General features: G+C 35.7%; 2 protein-coding genes across 2 annotated transcripts; both read right to left on the bottom strand.

Moving 5' to 3' along the window:
* Positions 1 to 11,269: 11,269 nt before the first annotated feature.
* LOC108979393 lies at positions 11,270 to 13,635 on the bottom strand. Its single transcript, XM_018950073.2, has 6 exons — positions 13,232 to 13,635; positions 13,056 to 13,104; positions 12,885 to 12,936; positions 12,185 to 12,339; positions 11,984 to 12,097; positions 11,270 to 11,874 (listed from the first exon to the last, which is right to left on the bottom strand). Exons 1-6 carry the CDS (start codon positions 13,585 to 13,587, stop codon positions 11,719 to 11,721), a joined length of 882 nt encoding a protein of 293 aa, XP_018805618.2. The 5' UTR covers positions 13,588 to 13,635; the 3' UTR covers positions 11,270 to 11,718.
* Positions 13,636 to 15,791: 2,156 nt separating this feature from the next.
* Positions 15,792 to 20,431, bottom strand: LOC108979395 (protein PSK SIMULATOR 2-like). Its single transcript, XM_018950075.2, has 12 exons — positions 20,037 to 20,431; positions 19,020 to 19,228; positions 18,778 to 18,870; positions 18,601 to 18,691; positions 18,227 to 18,320; positions 17,993 to 18,090; positions 17,720 to 17,789; positions 16,934 to 17,037; positions 16,726 to 16,836; positions 16,477 to 16,553; positions 16,316 to 16,357; positions 15,792 to 16,219 (listed from the first exon to the last, which is right to left on the bottom strand). The coding sequence occupies exons 1-12, from the start codon at positions 20,199 to 20,201 to the stop codon at positions 15,985 to 15,987; spliced, it is 1,389 nt and encodes a 462-aa protein (XP_018805620.2). The 5' UTR covers positions 20,202 to 20,431; the 3' UTR covers positions 15,792 to 15,984.
* Positions 20,432 to 22,802: the final 2,371 nt, after the last annotated feature.

The following is a 22,802-nucleotide window of genomic DNA, read 5'->3' as shown; positions in this document are numbered from 1 at the left end:
CACGGTTGACCCCACCTATCAAAGCCGGATATGCAAGTTTTTAGTACTGTATATTTGTTTAAGAGTAATATTACATGTACTTATATTTTTATTTATAAGATTCATTTTATTTATTTTCTTTTGAAAATAAAATTTTAAATTTCATGATTTTCAGCATATCAATAACTGATACTTGGAAAAGTAAGATTTTATAAGTTTTTTGTTTAAAGACCACACAAACAAACTGAAATCACGGTGTGAAAGAATTAAATATATTACTGGCCAGTTCTTCTACGTACAACCGCGGTGAGAAACCGCGGTGTAATCGCCAATTTACTTCTATACCACATCAGACGATTTAAAAAAAAAAAAAAACCAACGGACTTTGTTTTCCCTCTACTCCATCGCACCTTATTTCTCCTTCTCTCCTAAACTTCTCTTATTTTCTTTCACAAAGACAACTCCAAAAACCCAGATGACTCCAACCAGACGACATGAAATATGTTAAGAATAAAATCTAAGAGATGGGTTTTGTTGAAATCAAGAGATGGGTTTTTTTTTTCTAGGTGGAGAAATGCTTCAACGTATCAGCTCTGATTTGCTGCTGGCCTAAAGAAGAAGAAAATCTCAGCTTCAATACTGCTCTCCGCTTTTTGCTTTCCCACCTTCTTCCTTTCTTTTTTCTTTCTTTGCCTTTTTCGTTTCTGTGTTGTATTTCTGCATTATTTTTTTTTCTTTTCCACGTGGGCCAGCCGGTGGGAGCTGCGAATATTCAAGATAGTATTGTGGGGGCTGATCAAAGTGGGTTTTTGAAACACAATAGAGGGAGGGAGAGAGCAAACCTGCCGTGGGGGGTGGGGAGAGCACAGATTCTATTTACCAGGATCTTGGTTTAGATTGCAGAGAAAACAAGTAAAAAAATCCAGAACCCCAAAAGAACACAAATTTTGAAAAAAAAAAAAAGGAACCAAAGTGAGAGTACGCAAGCTAATCAGTCAAATAGAGAGAGAAGAGTCATCATCTAATTCCGTTTAACTTTTCTTGCTTGCGTTTAGCTTTTCTTGCTTGCCTTGGAACGATGACCTCCATTGAAGGACAAAAGCACTTTACCACACGTCTTTTTCTAGAAAGAGAAGAAGAGTAAAATAATTCTTGATTTGGGTAAAGCAGTAGGGGGAAATGATTTGGGTGCATTTTTATTTCTTTTCCACGTGGGACGCGGTTACTCCGTGATTCCCCCGCGCGGTTGTATACATCATTTTTCATTACTGGCACATTTCGTTGGTTTTTTTTTTCTTAGAAATGATTTGTACAAATCAGACAAATTTCGTGCAATCGATCACTTTGTAAAGAATTGAATCATACTAAAAAAAAGTGAAAAAAAAACATTTAATTATTTTTAATGAGATCTATTTTTTTTTTTTTTTTATAAAATATCTATACGAAATTTATCTATTTAAGATTTGTACATTACTTTTTATTTTTCTTGTTATTGTTATTTTTGTTTGATTTGAAAAACTCAAACATAATGATGCCATTTTGTAGTTTCTCTTTTTATTCTAATTTTTTCTAATTCCCCAATTGAAATAAGTTGGACTAGGGGTGTACAGGAACTGACAGACCGACCGTCGCAGATGAGAACAGGTCGTCGGACTCAGGAACCGGCTGAAACTAATGGAGAACTGGTCAGTTGATGGTAGGAAATACAAGAAACCGACGTTAGTAGGTTTAGTCCCAGTTTGAACCATATTCAAACTGCTAAACCGGCTGATAATACATATATATATATATATTATATCTTAGATAAAATAATGCCATTTCACTTCAATGATTTAAACGACGTCATTTTACAGTTAATGTATAGAAAAAAGAATATAAGTGAAACACCATTTGATTTAATACACCAAATGGTGCCGTTTAGATCTAGGGTTTAATAACCCCTCCCCTCCCCTCTCCTCCTTCTTTACGACGCTCGGCATTAGGCCTATCCCTCATCTTTTCGAGATCTCTCATCTTCGACCTGTCCCTCACTTCTCTGAGCTCTCTCATCTCTTCTCTCTGAAATGTCTCTTTGAGCTCTCTATTGTTCATGGTTGACGGTTCACCTCTCTCATTCTCCTCTCATCTCTCTCATTTCGAGGTTTTGTCATGAATTTATGATTTTATTGTGAAACTCGAGTTGATTTGTTGTGAATTTTTGATATGTTATGGATTTTGGTTTATTTGTTTTGAATTTGTGAATGTGTGATGTGAATTTGAGGGTGGGTTAGCAACCGATGAACCTACCACTAAACCAATCGGTACCAACCATAAGATTTCGGCCGGTTTTCTTTCTCTCTCTCTCCCTCCTTGTCGGCCAGTTTCAGTCGGCACCACCCTTTTAAAAAACTATCGGTGCGGTTTCGGTTTTTAGCCCTAAGTTGAACTAATTGGTAAAACTATATAGTGTATATTTTACATATATAGGATAGTGTGTGTTAGATAATTTTCAGCCCTGTATGGAGTGTTCCATGCAGGGCGGGGTAGCCGGGGCCTGCTACCCACCCGTACCTCTAGTGTGAAATTTTTTAAATATTTTTTTACATATTTAATCATTAAAAAAATAAAAAATATATATAAACTACTATGCTAATAATTACTTTTTTAATTATTAAAATAATAATAAATAAAAAATAAAATAAAATATTTAAAAGATAACTTTAAACAATAAGTTTAAGGAAACTAAATATCATTTACCCATACAGGTATCTCTGCGCAGCTAATAAATTACCTCAATTATTCAATGAATGCGATGTAGCCTAGATCACTAGACACTAGCTAGTTCCCAAAAGAGAAAAGGAAAGTACATGTTAATAAGATCTCAAACATATATATATGCACCAGTCAAGAGAGGCTGAATAAGACATGGATTAATTCAACAGTCAAGAGAGGCTGAAAGTCATTCTTTAATGTTGGACGAGTCTACTTTGACAGGCTTTTGAATTAGGACACGTGCGTTTCGATTCGCTTATGTCTTTACAAGATCAACAGGAAATCATATTTACTCTATGACCATTGTGTCTGTCCCAATTATAAGCACTACTAAGAGCAGTGCATGCTGCCCATCATGCATCGTCGGATTCCTCGAACGACAGTTATATATATAGTTAATCCAAAACACCATATATAATGCTTGAAGTACTGCTGGCTCTCAGACTAGTGTCTTTACTAGTCTCTCTACTCGTCTTAGCAGAGACAATATCATGATGAACTTTCAACAAATTAATGCGACAGAAAATACTATTATTGTTGTTTGGTGCTTTAATTAAATATATGCTATATAGCTAACTATGTCGCCTTTAGTGTTGGCAGTATGAAGACCAAACACGTACGTACGTAAGACCCTTCAAATTTCAAAACATCATATTCAGATTAAACAAGTAGTGCGATTTTCATTCACGTGCGTTAAACAATAGATGCATGTATAGTCTACTACTACTGGGTTAATGTTTATAATACATGTATGTATGTATGTTTAGCTCAAAAATCTTGACTGAAAAAGTTGTGTATTTGAAGCCATGTTTTCTTGATGCTAACCGGCCCTTAGAGGTACTAGAGGGCAGGAATTATAATTATAGGAAAGATATATATTCTCAATATATAATTTAATTTTGAATACTACTTCTCTTAACAACTGGAAAACCCGTACTAAGTAATTCTTTCCTGCTTTGATTTGGTCCTTTCTTCAACATGGGTGGTAGTTGTTAGTAATTAATTCTCGCTACAAGAAAAATAAGTTTTTGTGGTCATTTAATTGCAGTGAAAAGATTATTTATGACTAAAGCAGACTTATTTTAACTGTAAATAATCATTTCGTAGAAATTAACTGATCACAAATAAGCAATTTTCTTTTAGTGTTTCCAATAATTCGGCTCTTTGTTAATTTGGACGTCTGTGGCTTATAAGATCGTTAGATTTATTTTTTAATAAAAATAATTTTATAATTTGATGAATATATTAATTTATTAAGTTTTTTATAATCTTTTTATGATTAAATTTTTTTTTTATTTAAAATAACATGATCTGCTATATATAATAGTACTATCGTCTGCGGTAAAAATTAAAAAAAATAATTTATACATAATATTTTTCATAATATATTTTATAATAATATGTTAAATGAAAAATAATTTTATAAAATAATTTATAAGAATAATATTATTTTATAAAAATATCTTTAGAAATAATTTTATAAAATATTTTATAAAAATATCTTTATTTTATAATATTATTATAAAATATATTATAAAAATGTATTGCGTGCAGCAATACTCAAAATTAACTCACTGCACTTGACTTCATGAATCGGATTACTCATGTTGAGGAGGCGGCTCTGAAGTTTCAGTGCACAGTATATAAATAGTCCAAGAGGCTTATCTTATCCATTCGTCCCCTACCAAATCCTCGTCTCATGTGGGTCAGCATGTTTTGGAGTAAGCTCATGCAGCCAGACGCCAGCAGCCGTGGCCTTGACTCTTGACTATTCTCAAAAATTAGCTTTGAGGTTTTGATTGGATAGATAGATACCCGCGCGTATAGATCATGTCGCCTCATGCGACTCCTTTTGCATGAGAGAAGATTTCATCTTCGTTTTTATTATAATTAAAAAATAAATTTTATATATTAAATAAAATCACGTTAATTTATAAATTTATTTTTATATCTATAACACTTCATATCTATTTAATATCAAAATATAGTATTTTGATAATTTCCCTTATTAGCATATTGATAATTAATTATCAAGATACCTTATGTTCTACACTAAATTGATACTATTTATTTAACTTGAATGGGAGAAGATCATATATCTCTTATATATTTCCCTTTATACTTAAAAGTCGTTATAAATGTGAATAATAATAAACAATGATACGTGAACAGTAATAAATAGTGCTACATGTTTTATGCTTTTCTTTTTCTCCATTACGTCCCTCTTTACATCCGCGTCCCTCTCTAAATCCTCACAGTAAAATCACTACAAAAATACCATAAAATTACAAAATCACCACACATGTTTCCACACAAATCACAAATCAGGGGTCGTCGGTTGGAGGAAAGGAGGAAGTGGAGGGGTTGTCAGCGAAGGACGAGGCTGGTGGTGGTGATGCGGTGCCGTAGGGGTGGCTAACGGCGGTGCTACGGGGAGAAACCCGTGTGTATAGAGGAAGAGAGAGGGCTATGAGCTTCGGCCTGTTTTAGGGGGAGAGAGAGAGGTCTGTGGGGATGAGATTGGCATGAGGGAAGGTCGTCAGTGACTGGGCTTGGTGGTGGAGCGGTAGCGGCGGTCGGAGGCGCTGGGCAGAGCCAAGGATTAGAGATTGAGAAGGAAAGAGGCGTGCAGCTGGAGGGAGGGAGGGAGGGAGGGAGGAGAGAGAGGGAAGAGGAAAAAATGAAGGGAAAAGTTAGGATTTGAGACTTTAAATCTCAACCTTTCATCTTGAATCTCCAGAATTGATCCAATAGTAGAGGTTAAAATATTAAAAATAAATTAACTTAAAATAGATAATTAAAATACAAATTCAACTTTAATTTATAAAATACTAATATTTCATCATTAAATAAATGATAGTATTTTGTTAAATATTTTTAAGAGAGTAAAATCATATAAATAATTAGATTTTTTAATATAATTTAAATCTCATAATATTTTTAATTAACTAAAATCATTTAGATAAAATGATTTTCTACCATTATAATATTTTTGGAATTTCCAAAATATAAGAGACTTACTTTAATGATGAAAAAATGTGAGAGCAAAATAGAAATAAAAGACTATATTTTTTTAGTGTTCCCTGGGTCATTAAGTAGTATGGTTGAATTCTACAATTCATATATTTTACTAAGAAAACTATTCTTAGAATATCCAAAATCTTTTAATTTTCATATTACTCATATTACTATAACATTTGGTTATCATTATGATGCTTGTTAAAATTTATTTTTCAACTCTTGTGCATTAAATTATTGATTAATTAATTTTATTTAAAAAAACATATTATTTTTACATTTTGTGAATATTAGTCATTGGGAAGATGTGCATTGCACGCCACTCCACAACTAGTATATATTAAAAACAGCTACACGCCACTCCACAACTAGTATATATTAAAAACAGCTATCTCCTTATGAATAGTAATGAATAGTCTTTTTGTTTGACACTTTCTAAGTCGCTTTTGCCCCTGTGTGATCTGCTGTAATTACAGTTGTGCCCCTGAGTCTTGTATTCTACTTTCCGATTGAGCACCTGACTACACTACTTTATGTTCTGCTGAGTTTGATCTTTCACAGCAGGGTTGGATTCTCGCATATTTCTAGCAATGTGCCTATCTTCATGGTATCTTTTAGATTTTAATCTAAAATATTTGATTTTTGTTGTGTTCCTCTTTTTCACAGATTCTTTTGAAGTTCAGCGATCATTTCTTGTTTCCCTACACTTTACCAAACCCAAAAGGTCTCTCTTTTTCTCTACAGGTCGATTTATTTTATCTGCTTTCAATTTTTTCTGTAATTTATATTGTGCATGATGGTGTGAATCTTTTTTATGCGAGCATGTGGAGGCAAAGATGGCGTTGAAATGATAGGTTTCTTGACAATCTTGGGAATGGGCTTTGTTTGTCTTAGGCGGTGGCTGCTGTGAGGGAGAGACAAAGAGGAGAGAGGGGGATTTTCTATTGCAATGAAGGCAATCTTGGTTCCTGGGCTTTCTTCCTTCTTGGTGTTGGCCTCTCTGAGCTCGATTTTAGCCCTACCTCGCAATGGACCCCATTCGGATTCTTACAATTGACATTTGTTTAGGCTGAAGTAGTTCTTCTCATTTTTTGGTTTTTCTTCCTTGATCGGCATATTGGGTATAATCTTAAGTGTCGTTTTGTTTCTTGTTTGGTTGTTGTGAAAACTGAGGAAAACGAAATGAAAAGGAGATTTCAGATATTGCTATCATTTAATTATTTTCTCCATCGGTCTCACCCATGCATATGGGGAATAATGATTTGAATAAATCTCGCACAGTTTCTCTATTAAAAAATTTGGACGGAATAAAATATCTCAAACCTAAATAAAAAGCTTAACCCATCAAAAAACCCTCACTAGAAGACAACAGAATGAGAGAGGAATAAGAGAGAAAGATGGGACAAAGGCTGAGGAAGGAAATGGTGTAGGAGGAATGGTGGAGATATGACTTAAAGGAGAGAATATGTGATATAATGCAAGGGAGGAGCAGAGAATAAAGGGGGCAACTTCTTCAGCTTCTTCAACCTCACGACAGAGATTCCAGCGACAGGATCTCCACTAGAAAATAGAGCTTAGATCTCCATTATATAGCGAGGATGAAAGACCATGATAGATTGTAAAACAATTATATTATAGTGGATTCTTTCCTCTCCAAACTCTCGTGGACATAGACATTACTCCAAACCTCGTCTCTTTATTTTTCCTGTATTTATTTAGTGCCCATCGCCATGGACACATGCGCGGACACCGTACAGCTGCACTGGTCCACCATCGAGGGCTCTCCATAGCACCGATTGAAGCCCAAATAATCTCAGTGGACTGGGAGCGACTCTTTCTCCCATTCCGGCCTGCTGCACTATTTTTAGGCGTTAGCAGACATCACCATGAAAAAAAAAAACTATTCTTTATTAGTGGAATTTATTTTAAAATCTATTTTATAAAAAACTTGTATGAAATATGTATATTTAAAATTTGTACCTAGAATTACTTGGATAGATGAGGTCTCTTGCGCAATTGAGGCAGAAGGGAGATCTTTAGACAATATATTAGTGAATTAGCTAGTCCACCCCTTCTGCATGCACGCTTCTAGCTGTTTTGGTATTGTCATATATAATGCATATCTGGATGATTTTGAGGACAATAATAATAATAATAAAAATCATCCAATAGAATAGATTTTTAAGAATCATAATAAAAAAAAGTTCAAACACCAAGAAAAAAAAACAAAAACAATATGGATCCCACTACCAAATTAAGCTGCATGCCCTTTAGTGCGAGAGTACTATGAATCAAGAGATTCTCAATCCTTTGCATTCATCGTTTGCAAGGAAAGTTAAAAGAGAATACATTCCAGGCAGTCCGGCTGTCTATCCCCAAATAACAGCCCCCCAATAATAACCCTACACGTAAGTGGTTCAATTTATGTGTCCTACATCTACTCTATAGAAGATTACAAACTCCACAAAAGCTTCCATGCCCTCATCTTCCATCCTGACCAGAGAGACAAACTTAGAGAAAACCAAGTGTCATGCCCCTTCGTCTTCCACCCTGACCAAATCCAAAGAACACCTTGCCGAGTCGAGACAAGCTCTTTCTTGCCGAGCCAAGAAGGACAGAGATCATCCACCCAAGCCGCGACGAACTGATCTCGCGACCCCCAAGCACCCATCCCAAACCCAAGGGTCTTGAAGTTTCCCATTTGAGAATACTGCCCCATTCTTTAGCAACGGAGACCGAGAGAGCGACCTGAAATGGAGTCGAAGGAGGCGAGAAAATGGCAGCGAACTAAGCATTGCAAATCTAAAAAAATGTCGGTGTGGTTTTCATAGGGTGATCAACACTTTTTTTTTTGTATAAAAAAATGAGATTTGTGTGTTACGGTGGTGCTAGGTGCTATCGACGGTGGTGGAAGAAATTGTGCTCTGTTTTTGCTCCTAAAAAATAGAGGTTTGTTGGGTGGCATCTGGGCTATTTTCATGGTGACAACGGACTGATTTTGAGATACTCCCCCCATTCACCACTCAATTTTATTTTATTTTTGGTATGAAAAAAATGAGATTTGTGTATTACGGTGGTGCTGGGTGCTATAGGTGGTGGTGTTAGGAATAAATTGTGCTCTATCTTTGGGTTTTGTTGGGCGGCGTCTGGGCTATTTTAATAGTTGTTCAAAGCTTGCTACGGAGGTTAGACGGGGGGCTTCGCGGTGCACTTTTATTGCAGTGCCATGCAATGCTCGGTTATCTCATGGTGGATCGATTTTTTTTTTTTAATTGTGGCAAGGGTGGTGGCGTACGATGGTGGAACTGAGATGGCGTTGGATTGGTGGTGGTAGAACTCTGCTTTTTTATCATGCGACGGTGAAACTGGAAGTAATTTCCTATCGTGAATGAGTCTCTTTTCCTTTTTATGTGAACGAGTATATTATAAATTTGATGTAATTTATGATGTAACAGTATATGTATGAAAGAGTGTTAAAACAAAACAAAAACAGCCTGACCGGCTAGAAGGCCCTCCCAAGTTAAAACCCTAATATTGTATTATTATCAGATGAAGGGGCCGCAAGCATGCATGCACTTAACTTGACATTGACAACACCAATATAAAAAAGAACAAGTGGATTTTGGACTATCGATAAAGATAGAAAAGAAAGTACTGATCATAAAGACTGAAAATATATATCTGTACAATCTCACCCTACACTAAGAAATTTCAGCTTAAGATCTGTCGACAGTTTTACTTATAAATATCTTACAATCTTGTCCAATTAATTAATCACCATAAGATGTAGACTTCTAGTACTGTTTCGTCAGCAAGCACTCACCCTTAATTCTATCAAATCATTTCCTAATCATGAGGTGAAAAAAAGGTATTAAAAGCTGGCCTCCTTACCATGACGAAAACGACATTAATTGGAATATGCTTCTGAACTATTACCGTCAAGTGCCTTTTTTTATCCTGGCGCATGCAAATTTATAAAAAGAACAAGGTCATTAAAATTTAAAACGACACTACAATTTGGTCATGACTCATTTCCTAACATGTTCTAGCTGATTCATGCATAAAACAAATGAATTACTCGTCAAAAGAGGAGTTTTCTTGTGTGTCCTGACAATAACAGCTTCTGGCCGGGGTCTCATAAACTACAAGTTATCCGGATCAAGGGGTAGCTAGGCCGAATATGTTGAAACTGTGAGATGATTTCAGAAAAGGATGTCGGGCTTTACAAGAAAGGAATTTCGTCTAAGAAAGATAGATGGTGGATGCTGAGGGTGACTGTTGAGAGAGCGAGCATTCACAAGTAGGATAACCCTGCAGCCCTTCTCAAAGACGATTCCCATTAAACAAAAACAAAAGATCTTTTTGAATGCTGATCTCGTCATGAGGAGGCCCAAATTCTGAAATCGCTTCGTTAATCACCAGATTAAACAAACCCATTTGGGTCGGACGAAATTATAAAACTAATAACAAGGTTTAAAATCACATCAACCGATGCAAAAAAAAAAAAAAAACTAGCCAAATTTCATTATGTCAACCTCAGTATTGCGATGTAAGATTAATGGTTGCGTCTTTTTAGCAATAATTCTTTAGTAGTTTTGTCTACACTGAAAACCCATTTATCTGAGATGATCTGAACGATCAGCACCGGCCATCTTATATTATATGTTTCTCCAATGAATCATTCCCCAGGCTTGATAGCTACAAGTTGACAAGATATTATTTAAATTTGATGAACAATTGTTGGAAAAGTAGGTTCATGATGCATGCAGCATGGCACTCGTAGATTCTGTTCACATGCTAAGTAGTTCTTCACAAGCATAAAAGAAAGGTTCCGGAACATGATGATCATAAGTCAATGAGTTGTATCTGAACATAGCCGACATTACAGTTTGGCCTGGTTTAGATTAGTAACTTGAGATGAGATGAGATGAGTTGTAAATAATAATGAGATATTTGAGATGATATAAGTTAGAAATGGTTTGAGTTAAAATAATTTATGAACTTTTAGAAAATGAGAGAGAAAAAATTCAATAAAAAGATTATAAAGTTAAAATATTGTTAGAATATAATTTTTTAATATAATTTCTGTTTTAAGATTTGAAAAAGTTGAATTATTTTGTGTATTTTGTTTGGAAGTTTGAAAAAATTGTAATAATTAGGTAATGATTAGATAAAAAAATAGAAGATTTGAAATTAAAAAATATTTATGTTTGTAGTGTTTGGATATTAAGATGAGATTATATGAGATCGGATGAGATGAAATGGAAGAATTTCTCTATCCAAACCGAGCTTATACTACCAGAGAAATTATGTTCTTCAATAATATCCTTACAACCCTTTATAGAACTTTATTTTAAATTAGGGATTTATATATTCTAGAATTTGGAATTTGAAATTTGAAATAAAGAACTTCATATTTCTAATAGAGTGACACTATCATATTAGTTGGTAGTATAATAGATTATAAAATAGTTGTAGAATATAATTATTCTTATAAATATTTTGGTGGGTGAGAGAGTCATGCGAACAATGATTGATCTCGTTAAATTAAGGTTACAATTTGGACCATAATTTTAGGCCGGTGAGGCCCAAACCTGAAAACCCAGCACACCACAGGTCAAAATTATAGATGCCATACTGAGGGCCCGCCCTTGACTAGCCATAGCTTGGTCTGCACTTAGCCATTCCGCATTGTACATAGCACCAATACTCAATTCATTACGATCTTCTTAGAAGAAGAAGAAGAAGAAGAAAATATGGCAGTCTCCACTCCTCTCAATTTGGCAATTCACTACAAAGTTTGCACCACATACACCGGATGGTGGCCTAATATGGCATCCATCGACCAGTAACAGTATAACCTCTGAAACTCCGGTGCCCACACAGGACGATCTTGTTTAAGTATCTATAATATCATGCTTCAAAGGGAGGTGTCACAAAAATAATCGTAGTAACCAATATAATCAGATATTAATCACTAGGCATTGTCTTCACGAGGGAAAGAAGGAAACGAGTGAGGGACTTTCTGGCAGCCATTACTGCTACATCTGCTTCTTTTTCATTTTCCTCGGTAGTGGCCTGCCGTTCTTGAATTGAGTGAACTTTCCGGACAAGTTTGCGCAATTCCTGTCAAGAGATGCTAGTATAAGAAATATGGAGCAAAATATACACTCCCATTATCGCACCGAAAAGAGCCAACCATGTGATCAAAACTGCAGAGGTGAATTCAACTAACCTGACGGTCAAACTCAACACTCCGGATTGAATAAACCTCGTTGGTGATTTTAGTGTCCTTACCGATCAGACCTTCAAACCATCTGGTGGCCATGTTAATGCAGTCATCAGAACCCTGGAAGCATCACTCGAGAAATAAAATGGAATAAGGATTCAGAGACATCGATATGTTTAATAAGTTTCCCAGAATATGATATGTTACCTCTTCTTCCTCATATTCAGATTCTTCAGCTTCTTCGTCATCATTTCCAATAAGTACTGAACCAGATAATGCCTGCAGCCTACTCTGGTCTCCATCTTTTGTAGCCTGTATCAAGCCATCCATCAATTCAGGTTGCACTTCACGTAGCAATTTACCTAACATAATTGAAGCATCTCTATTAGCATCACATGCAGAAACTGTAGAATTTACATAATCACCTGCCAAACTTGCTACAAAATCCCCATCCAGTACACTAAAACAAAAGCATGGGAATGCAGAATTCACTTCACCGGTTTAGGGGCATGTCAAAACATATAAAAGCAAACAATAGTTATGATAGGTATTATCAGAAAAAATATGGAAAAAGAAAAATGTATGAAGACTCACACCTGTGAAATCCCATGAGATGGTAATGTACTGGGGTCTAGATGCTTAGAAGTTTTAAAATTTTTGGAGGCACAATTCAGACATAACAAAGTTTGTCAAACAATGACACCTATATAATTAATGGTCTCGCTTCTCCTTCCTCATCCCTAATTCTTTGGAAAACCGATGCGATAAAATGTATGCACAAAGTAGCGACGAACTATTACAACATTCTAATCTATGCCGATAAACAAGGAAAACAGTATAAGCAGCCAATCAGCCCGATCCCACAAACAATTACAAGCCAATATCATAAATGGATGAACTTGATTACCGATATAATTAAACTGCCTTCGCTTTCCTTCCCGGACATCAGGACCTAATTTCTGCGAGACCAAAAAACGAACAGTTTAGCTTCAACAAAAAAACCCAGACCCAAAACTACTGCACTACGAGGAAGAATGTTAAGAAAGTAAGCACAAAAAGACAACAACTACAGAAGCACCTTCACTATCATTAGAGCTTCGAACACCTCTTGGTCAAGTGAAGCCACTCTGCAATCCTCCAATGTCAGTTTAACACCATAACACCTCACAGTTGAGATGAATATAACAATTGGCAATATGGCAAAAACGTATATGTAATGCTAGTTTTGTAATAAGGAGGCTTTAGCTGGGGAACCTGAGGATACGTTTTATTTGAGGGGTAGAGAAGGAGGCGAGCTCCATGCCCCAACGGACGGCGCGCCGAGCCTGGCGCTTGAGCTGGTTTCTGCTTTTCCTTACATCGGGATCGGAGTCGCTGGCGCCGCCTTCTTCGAGGTCGGACGAAATTGGGGCATTGGGCAATCTGAGGCCACGTGATCGGTGATGGACGCTCCGGTGAGCCGAAGGCATTCCTGTTAGGGAGAGACGTGGAGTGACCGCTTTTGTGACTGGTACCAAGGTTGAGTATACGAAATGATGCGGTGTTACGCAAGCGCAGAACAGGGGGTGCAACGTCGGCCATTGCTTCAGAAGCCGTACCAGGTTGGCCATATTTCACGGTGTGTTACTCTCCGATCTCTTGTGTGAGACAACCTGACCAGTGAGCTAAAAAAAGGAGCCGACGTGAGGCCCAGGAGTAGGGCCCAATCTAGATAGGGATATGAATATGATAGTAGAAGGTGATGTCCACAAAGGCCCAACTAAATTAAAATAAAGGTCCGTTTCGAATTCCATCATCTGATATCTGTTGCTTGTCCTCCTATAACTTGGTCTATGATTGGCCTTTTATGTTTGGTACTCGGACCGTCGGACGGAGAGATAGAGATTGGGAGATGCGAGATGGGTGCCCGCTCCAAGCCTGGTTATCAGGGATGTACAGGAACTGATGAAACCGGCCGGCGTCTACTGAAATCGACCGCCAAAGTCAAAAACCGGTCGGCAGATGGTGAGAATTTGAAGAAACTGATGCCAGCCGGTTCAATCCTGATTTGAACCAAGTTCAAACCGATGAACTAGACGATATAATATATATTTTAAGTAAAACGGCGCCATTAAGTGAAACAACTTCATTTTATACAAACCGTTTAGAAAAAAATTTAAACGGAAACGACGCCGTTTACTTTAATACACCAAACGATGTCGTTTTAGTTTAGGTTTAATCCTTTTTTTTTTTTTTTTTTTTTGCGTGAGGCAGCGGTGCATCTCCCTCTCTCTCCTCCCTCATGCAGCCGTCTATCGCGCATCTCTCTCTCTCTCTCTCTCATCGCGACACCAAGTCATCTCCCTCTCTCATCGCACTGTCACGACATTGCCGAAGGGGGACCAACGTCGAGCCATCTCCTTCTCATTTTCCAGCCATTCGCGATGTTGAAAGGAGACCAACGACCGATTGGGATCATGCTGAAACCGATGTCTCCGGTTTTCTCTCCTTTTACCTGTCGGTTTTGGCCAGTTCTATCAGTGTGTAGTAGCTGTTGGTGCAGTTTACACCCTATGCACCAATACCAACCGGTTTCGGCCGCACCGATACCATTGGTTTACACCCCTACTGGTTACGACACTCGGGCACTCTCCTTCTTCACCAATCTGATTTCAATTCATCTCAATTTATCTTATCTAATTATTATAAATTTTTAAAATTTTTACACAAAATATAATAAACAATTTAATTTTTTCAACTCTCAAATGAATAACTATATGAAAAAATAATATTCTAATAATATTTTATTCAACTTTCATCTCACTTCACTATCCAAACCTTCCCTAAAAGTCTTTTTCCCACCTTAGTGTTGAATATTAAGGCTCGTATCTCATATTATTTGTGAATAATAATGAAATAGTCTAAGAATATCTATTTGAGAAGATCTAGAACAGGTTTTATATATTGGGGGGGGGGGGTCAAATGATGTTTAAAGCATTTAGGCCATTGACTAAAGCCCCTCATCCTATGCAAGGCTCCCAAAAATAAAAGTGAGGTACTTTTTTATTTTCTTTTTAAAAAAGAAAAATAAAAACCATTTTATTAAATAAAAATTTAAATAATTTTTATATTTTTCAATGTATGCAAAATCTCATAATACTAGATTTAATATTTAATACAATTAATTATTTATATTTTTAAATAACGTTTTTAAGATCTTTCTAAATTGAGGTACAAAAATTTGCTTTGAGACCTCATTTTAAGTTGTATTAAGTATAAATTTAAAAAAAAAATTATTTAAATCAAATAAAATCTCATTTTATTGAAAATATTTCATATATTAATTTATATTTTATTATATTATAATTAAGAATGAATCATTTAAATTTTACCTTAAACCTTAATTTGTATTGAGCCGGACCTAATTTAAGTGGGAGAGAAAAACTTGAGATCTTTTCCTGTATATGACCCACGTTTTATTATCGTAATCTTGGACTTGAATTGTTGCTTAAAAAAAAAAAAAAAAAAAAATCTTGGACTTGAACTACATTGTTTTAATCAGAAAAGAAAGGCAAAGCTCATAACACCTTGTGAAAAGCATATGATTTTGTAGGATGCTACCAGTTTCAGAAGTCAAAACAATGCTGAATTGTGAAGCCGAACTGTGTGAAGTGTGAACACCCTCCACCTCTAATACAATGGGTTTCAAAATTTGAGACAAGAAGAAAAAATGACTCTCAGAATTATCATATCATATGCTTATTTATTTCCACCGAAGATAGGTATGTACATTAGAGTATGGGTATTTATGCCCCCAATAAAATAAAATAAAATTAAAAAAAAAAAAGAAAAAACACAATAGTATGAAGAGGGAGAAATGCCTGAAATGGGAGGGATATGATCAAGATATCCCAAAACATGAGTCTTCTTCTATCATGTTTTGCTCAAATTTGCAATGCCAATCACCTTATCTAACTAATTTCTATCTTCCTGACAAAGTTGAAGTCCATGTGTTTTAGAACTGCAGTTCATGGATAGGAAATGCTCCATCTTGGAGTGAAATCAAGTGCCGTACGATTTGGAGATTGTAAGGGTAGAGGCCTGAAAGCATGATCTCTATGTCTTGTTAAACTGATCACACGGTAGAGCAAGGTCACCAATTTGAGGATGTATTCATCTGTCTTCTCCTTATCTGCGTAATATAGCGTCTGGATACAGATCGGGTTATTAATGGCTGTGCTTGATTTCTTATTGAACTCATTACTGTTCAATGGAAACAAAACAAACACTACTAAGTATCATTCTAGGGAATCAAGCATCTAGTCATTCAGTAAATATTGCACACACTGATACACTGACCTAGTCCTTGCCCATTCTCCAACCCAGCCAAAACGCTGTGCCCTGTCACCAACAACAACAAAAGGAAAATAAGTGTTCTTTGTAAAGGAAAGAGTAAAGAGGAAGACATTCACTCCTATTTGTGCAAGAAGTACGTAGAGATTAGACATGGTATAACCTACTTAATGGTATTTCTGGCAAGTGGAACAAGCCACTTTAGAATCTTTTCCACTTCATGTTTGACCTGAATAATTGAAAGCTGTACGAAAACAGAATGCGAAGAAATTAAGAATGGCAGTTACATATCCATATGCAGACACTGACACATGACAAGAGAAAGAAACCTTTGGGCTAAATCTCCATGGAGCAAAAATATGAACAAGTAGAGTACAAGAATGGGCAAGGGTTTAACTATTCGTCAGAGAACATACCCGTTCGTTGGGATAAAGATTTCGGGAACGTAAAGCCATCTTAACACTGGTGGGCAATGCCCTATATAATTGGTCCCTCAAATTTGGGGCATGGGAGGATGGGCGAGTCGCCTGTTAACGTATAGATTTCCATTCAAGGACTTGTGTTTGGCAAAAATATACCAATTATATGAACATGCCATTGCAGAGAAGGGAGATTTATACTTACAATTATATTTATCTTACTGATTATGTTAGCATAGTGTAATGCAAGACCAGTTTCACCAAGTCTTGGAGAACCCTTACTATGCTCCATGCTAATCAATGTTATACCTGCCATGAATTGGAAAAACCCAGAAGAATTAAAGAGAAAATCATTTGAAGCACATAAATCCAAAGCCAACAACTCAAAAACCATGTCCAAATGACTTGCATTTGATCAGATGGAAAAAATATTGGATGGAAGCAAATCTGGGAACAATTCCCTATTGCATTGACATGATAAATCCATGCAGTGAGAAAAGATCGATACATAGAAATTTTAGTAAGATCAGGGCATCTGTAGTTACAAAAAGACAAAAGGCTGCAGATGGGATTCTACACTATATTTTCTGGGTGAGTAAGATTTTGTGTTCTTACAGGAGATTTTGCAATAGAAAATAGGATCTTTTTTTTTCTTTTGCAGAAGCTTTCATTTTTTGCCAGAAAAACCTGAAATTACTGAGATTCAAGGGAAGGTAGAGGAACTTTGGAAGTATTAGTCGATACTCGGCAGTATGGAACTTTCATTCCAAACAGATTTCTATATCCTCCATAAATGGTCCTCCTAGAACTCACATACCCAGATGAGAAGCCATGTGTTTGACTGGGTAATCACGCAAATGATAACCTTACTAAGTTCTACGCAGCAAGGAAAAGAAAAGAAAATAAAATTATGAACACATGCATTATCACATTTATGAGGGGATTAATGGACATATGTTGAACACTTCATTATGAGATGTTCAGTTCATACCATTATTTCCAAAAGCTTCCCATATAGCTTTATGTATACAAGTGCCAACATCCGAAAGCTTCTTCACAATCTGCAAATGAGCAGAATAATTTGAAACAGAAAAAAGTATTTTTTTTACTTATCAAAAAAAAAATTTGAAACAGAAAAATAAGTAACTTTACAGAGAGAAATAATAATTCTACTCTGTTCTGTGGAGGGTAAGACTAATTATTTAGACACCATGCTCAGTATCAGAGTATCTCTTCAGATAATGACATGTTCATAGATATATACCTCTTCAAAATTTCTAGACCAAAGAGATTTCTTTTTCAAACTCCTTACAAGCTTTCTTTGTTCTTTTAGCTCAGAGTCAAAAGCTGTGAGATAATCTCCTACAATTACAAACAGAATGCCCAGTTAATATGAACCTATTGCTTTGCATGTATTAGACAGATACAAACTTCTACATAATATGACAGATATATCTAAGAAATCTATGGTAAGTGGAAACTTTTTTTATGCCTAAACCTTGTCGAGGGAGATTTAGGGACTCCATTTCCTTCAGCTGTCGCCTATAATCTTCTTCAAATCTTTTGTAAGCATTCATCTCATGGTATAATTCCTACATAAGTGAAACAAGTTAGCATCTTAGAGCGAGACATGTTAGTCATAATGCAAGATATGAATTCCAATTTCAAGGGCAGATGGATGAAATGACAAAATGTATAAAAAGAAGGAAAAATTACTACTACAGTTAAAAAAACTGCAGAGTGTATACTTCAAAAACTGTTTATCAAGCAACCTTTGTAAAGGATGATCAAATGCTGCCTACAAATTTGCACAATCAGTAGTACTTCTCCAACTAGCAGCACATATAAATGCCAAGTTTTGAATTAACTTACAGAAGTGTGCCAAGACAGCATAGTCAACTCCCGAATTGTCTTGTCTGCATCAACTTTGAGTTGTTTGCGGCTTGGACCATCAGAATCTAATCTGAAGTATTTCAACCAGTTCAAGAATTATATTTGCATTTTCAGCAAACTATACTGACTATACTGAATTTTATAATGGCAACTTACTTGGAAAAGTAGGGACCCAGATTGTGCCACTGTATGTCTTTGCACAGATCTCCAAATCTAATTACTTCCCGCAAGAAAACTTCATACTCCAGCCTAGAAATGCCCCCAAGGTTAAAAAAAGGAAAACGAAATTAAAAAAGATGAAAGAAACAAAACTAGTTGTGATTAAATCCTAGCAAACTAGACCTAAAGACAAGCACAATCATAGCAAAAGCAAACTATTCTATCTAACAAGAAATAACCTTGTGTCAGCAGTAGCAAAACTCAGTAACTCCTTTGTATCTGTGGAAACTAATTGTTGTACTCCTGAATGTAAAATCTCTTTTCTCAGGACCTGGATATTTTCTTCAGAAAGAGATTGTAACAAGTTTGCACCTTTGGCTATTGTATTAGCTACTTCAAATGCCAATATGGATATTTTCTTCCCACTACCGAGTCTCTTTTTAAAACTCTACAAAAGTATTAGATAAGTGACAGTGCATCAATAGCATGAACAATATGAACATTCTCATTCTCAAATAACTATCTGAAAACTTGTATCACCAATCTAAGCAGAGCAATATTATTGAGTCCAGAATATATTATATATATATGATATAAAAATTTAGACTTCGATACAAGCTTCAATCCTTTTTTCCTAGATTGTGCAAGGAAGAAACCAATTCCAAAATCCCGATAAGGAATTGTTAAGATATAAAATAAATATTAAAATCTATGTCTTCCATCAGCTTAAGCTTTTTGTGATAAATGGTGATTTCACATGGTATCAAAACAGGGGTCCTGAGTTCAAACCCCGACTCCACACTATATTATATTTAATTATTCCATGTGTTAGGCTCACTCATTGAAGGGGAGTCTGGCCTATACTTGAGTAAGAGTGTTAAGATATAAAATAAATAATAAAATCTACCTCTTCCTATCAGTTTAAACTTTTTGGATAAATGATGATTTCAAAGGCATAATATGATGAGTCCTCTCGTTCGTGTTTATTGAGACAAACAGCCCTGTTCCAATGACTTCAATCACAGATCACCATTGATTGGAAACATGAAGCTCCCAATACCATAACTTGAACCAAGATGATAGTTGGAGCTTTTGTCCTTTTGCAATGAAATTGGGCAAGAAGATTCATTGCTTAGCAATTAGCATCTTTATTGCATCATGCATTTGTTATAGCTAGCACGAAACCAATTATCCTTTTTTTTCATACTAACATTGAAATCATCAACAATAATCAATTTAGCAGTCGTGGAACGAACCTGGCCTGCCCAAATTGGCTGCTTCGGCTTCGACCAAGGCGGCGTGGCAGTCGTTGACGTTGGCGATGTCGGCGCCGAAGCTTCTGTCAAAACAGGTTTTCCTGTCGTTTTGCCTGCAACTTTGTCATTGCACTTCGCCACCCCGCCGGAGCACGCAGCTCCCATTGTTCGATCTCCCCCAAAAAAATCTTGCAACTTTGTATGTGTTGCACAATTTTGATCAAGTTAATTTATTCAACACCCAAAGAAACCGCATAGACGAAAAAGAAAGTAGACATTAATCAGCTGAGACTAATGCAACAGTTCGACCAAGCCGAGCTCTACTTTTTTTCTGAAGAAGTCAACAGAACGGCAAAGTCGACTCAGAGTACCGATTCCAAATAATTGGAAGAGGAAGAGGGAGAGTTTCTAATTAGCTACAGTGAATGATTAAATGTCGAGAAAAGGGGGATATGATTCATGGCTTTGACTGTGTTATATAGATTCACGAAAAAGAAAAAAAAATATATAAAAAAAACTCCATGCGAAGGTCAAACTCGAAGTTCAAACCCGGCACAGCACTTGCCATGCCGCGTCCATTCCATCAAGCAATCGTCGACTCATCCATGCATGCGCGCGTGATCTACGATTGATTAATATATATATAACTTTACTGAGATCCATTGACCGAATAACTTCTGTAATGTTCTTCCCAAAGAATATGCTCGGTTTAGAAGTTTTTAAATTCCGTTGTTTATTGTACGTGTTGCTGGACTATCAAATTAAGCAATGTTAATTAAAGTCTTGTAATGGAACTAATAGATTGTCCTCTAACAAATTATAAAATAATTGGGTCTACGGCTCTTGATTCAACATGTGATTTTCTTACTTTCTACATTGATTGGTTAGAGGAAAATTATCAGGCGTTCCTGAAATATGATAACGTCAATTATCTTATCACACAAATGTTATATAATTAAAATTATTTATATAAGTATTAATTTTAATTGACGTGACATTTTATAATAAGAAGAGATTAATATAGCGTGTCCCTACTCCCATAATATCTAATAATTACTTTTACTTAGAAATAGTTTTTCATTGAGTATGTTCTATTAAATAGTGAAAAAGATATTATTTACCACTAAGGTAGGATATCAGTTGGTACGAGCCGGTATTCCATAGCTTCAAGGTCATGAGTTCGAGTCTAAACATAAGTTGAAACCACTTGTGGTAGTCTTAAAATCCGACCTTTGGGCCATATAGATGGGCCTTGGACCAACTGGATACTTATCAAAAACTAAATTTTCTTCCTCCAATTCTTCTATTTTTCTTCCCTCAATTTGTTATGGATCCCTCTTCAAATTTTGATGATGATTATTATGATCATGAGTTGGATATGATGTAAGCAATTGCAATGATATTTGAGGAAACATCTTCTACACCTTGTCGTACTCCTCAACTTCGTCAAAATTTTTAGTTGAATATGGCTGAAATATTGTTGTTGCATGGCATTCATGCCACTTAGATCTAGCATCATTATCTTTGCCTCAAACTTCATCTTCTTTAGTTCAAATGTTGCTGATTTTTCTATTTCTGCCTTCAGCACATAATTTCTACACTATTGCATGGATGTCGCTCTATCCTCGATCATTTTAGCTAAGGCAATTTTGATCTCACCATTGTTACCTTTCATTGACTTCCACTTCCTCTTCCTTTCTTTCTCAGTTTTTTTGCCTGGAGGTCTCTCAGCAAAAACCTCCACGTCCTCCTTGGCTATGTAAACAGCAACTTCACTAAACACTTTTCTGGTGACCTTCTCTTTTTACAAACGGTGGAGATATGTTGCTGCCATTTTGGTTGGTGTCTTAGAAGACACCAACAGTGCTCCATTGTGAAATTAGACTCTTGTACAACATATTTGACTTCTCAATCTACAAAGGTGAAGAAATATTTGTTAGTTCATAAGTAAGTCTATCACAAATTGCATGAATGGTGGAAGACGGTACATACATTGTCTTGCTCCGTAATGATACATATATTGTCTTGCTCCGTTGCACCACTTGAGTGCAATGACTCTATTTGTGCTAGAAATGCATAAAATTTATTTGTCCATTTTTGAATCGTAGATCACTGATTCATTAAAAAACCCTTAGAACGGTTGGCAATGTTTGATTTTTTATATTCATGATAAAATGTGGTAATTCTTTCCCACATTTGATTGGACTTTTGATCAGTATCCCTTATTGCATCGATGTTAATGTTGAACTACGTTAAGATGAGAAGGTTATCCTCTTCAACAGTGAAAGATGCACATCTTTAAACTTTTTTAGAAGGATGCATTTGTTCACCGTCGTTAGGGGTTGCTTAGACAACAACATTACCATGTTGAATTGGGGTGCTATTACAACCTCATCATCCACTTTGTAATAGAGTAGTGAAGAAAGAGTTATCATCAAAATGTGTGTCCATCTTTGAAAAATATTAAATTTTCAATAAGTCAGAGAAGTTGGCCAATATTCAAGTCCAATTTCAATTTCTCAGCATCATATTGTTGTATTACATAGTATCTTAGCATCATATTGCAGTATCTTAGCATCATATTGCAGTATCTCAGCATTATATTGCATAAACAAAATAAATTGAATAATGAAAACCAAAGGAATAAGAAGTACAAGGGTTATTTTGTAATCTGAAAATTTGAAAATGGCAAACATCCATTCAGGCAATGTGCAACATTAAAGTGAAAATTTGATGTCAGCAAACATCCATCTAAAAAAATAAGCA

The sequence above is a fragment of the Juglans regia genome, chromosome 8 (genome assembly GCF_001411555.2).
Source record: "Juglans regia cultivar Chandler chromosome 8, Walnut 2.0, whole genome shotgun sequence".
Classification (NCBI taxonomy): Eukaryota; Viridiplantae; Streptophyta; class Magnoliopsida; order Fagales; family Juglandaceae; genus Juglans; species Juglans regia.
The sequence above is the reverse complement of the archived record's forward strand: the minus strand, read 5'-3'. Positions and strand labels throughout refer to the sequence as shown.

Excerpts from the sequence above, each read along its gene's own strand:
- LOC108979393 (XM_018950073.2), bottom strand. The coding sequence starts at position 13,587 with ATGGCCAACCTGGTACGGCTTCTGAAGCAATGGCCGACGTTGCACCCC. Across the intron at positions 12,937-13,055 it reads AAGCTCTAATGATAGTGAAG|AAATTAGGTCCTGATGTCCG; the intron begins GTGCTTCTGTAG and ends TTGGTCTCGCAG. Across the intron at positions 12,340-12,884 it reads AAGGCAGTTTAATTATATCG|GTAAATTGCTACGTGAAGTG; the intron begins GTAATCAAGTTC and ends CAATTATGTTAG.
- LOC108979395 (XM_018950075.2), bottom strand. The coding sequence starts at position 20,201 with ATGGGAGCTGCGTGCTCCGGCGGGGTGGCGAAGTGCAATGACAAAGTT. Across the intron at positions 18,091-18,226 it reads CCTAAATCTCCCTCGACAAG|GAGATTATCTCACAGCTTTT; the intron begins GTTTAGGCATAA and ends TTGTAATTGTAG. Across the intron at positions 16,554-16,725 it reads ATCTTTATCCCAACGAACGG|CTTTCAATTATTCAGGTCAA; the intron begins GTATGTTCTCTG and ends GTTTTCGTACAG.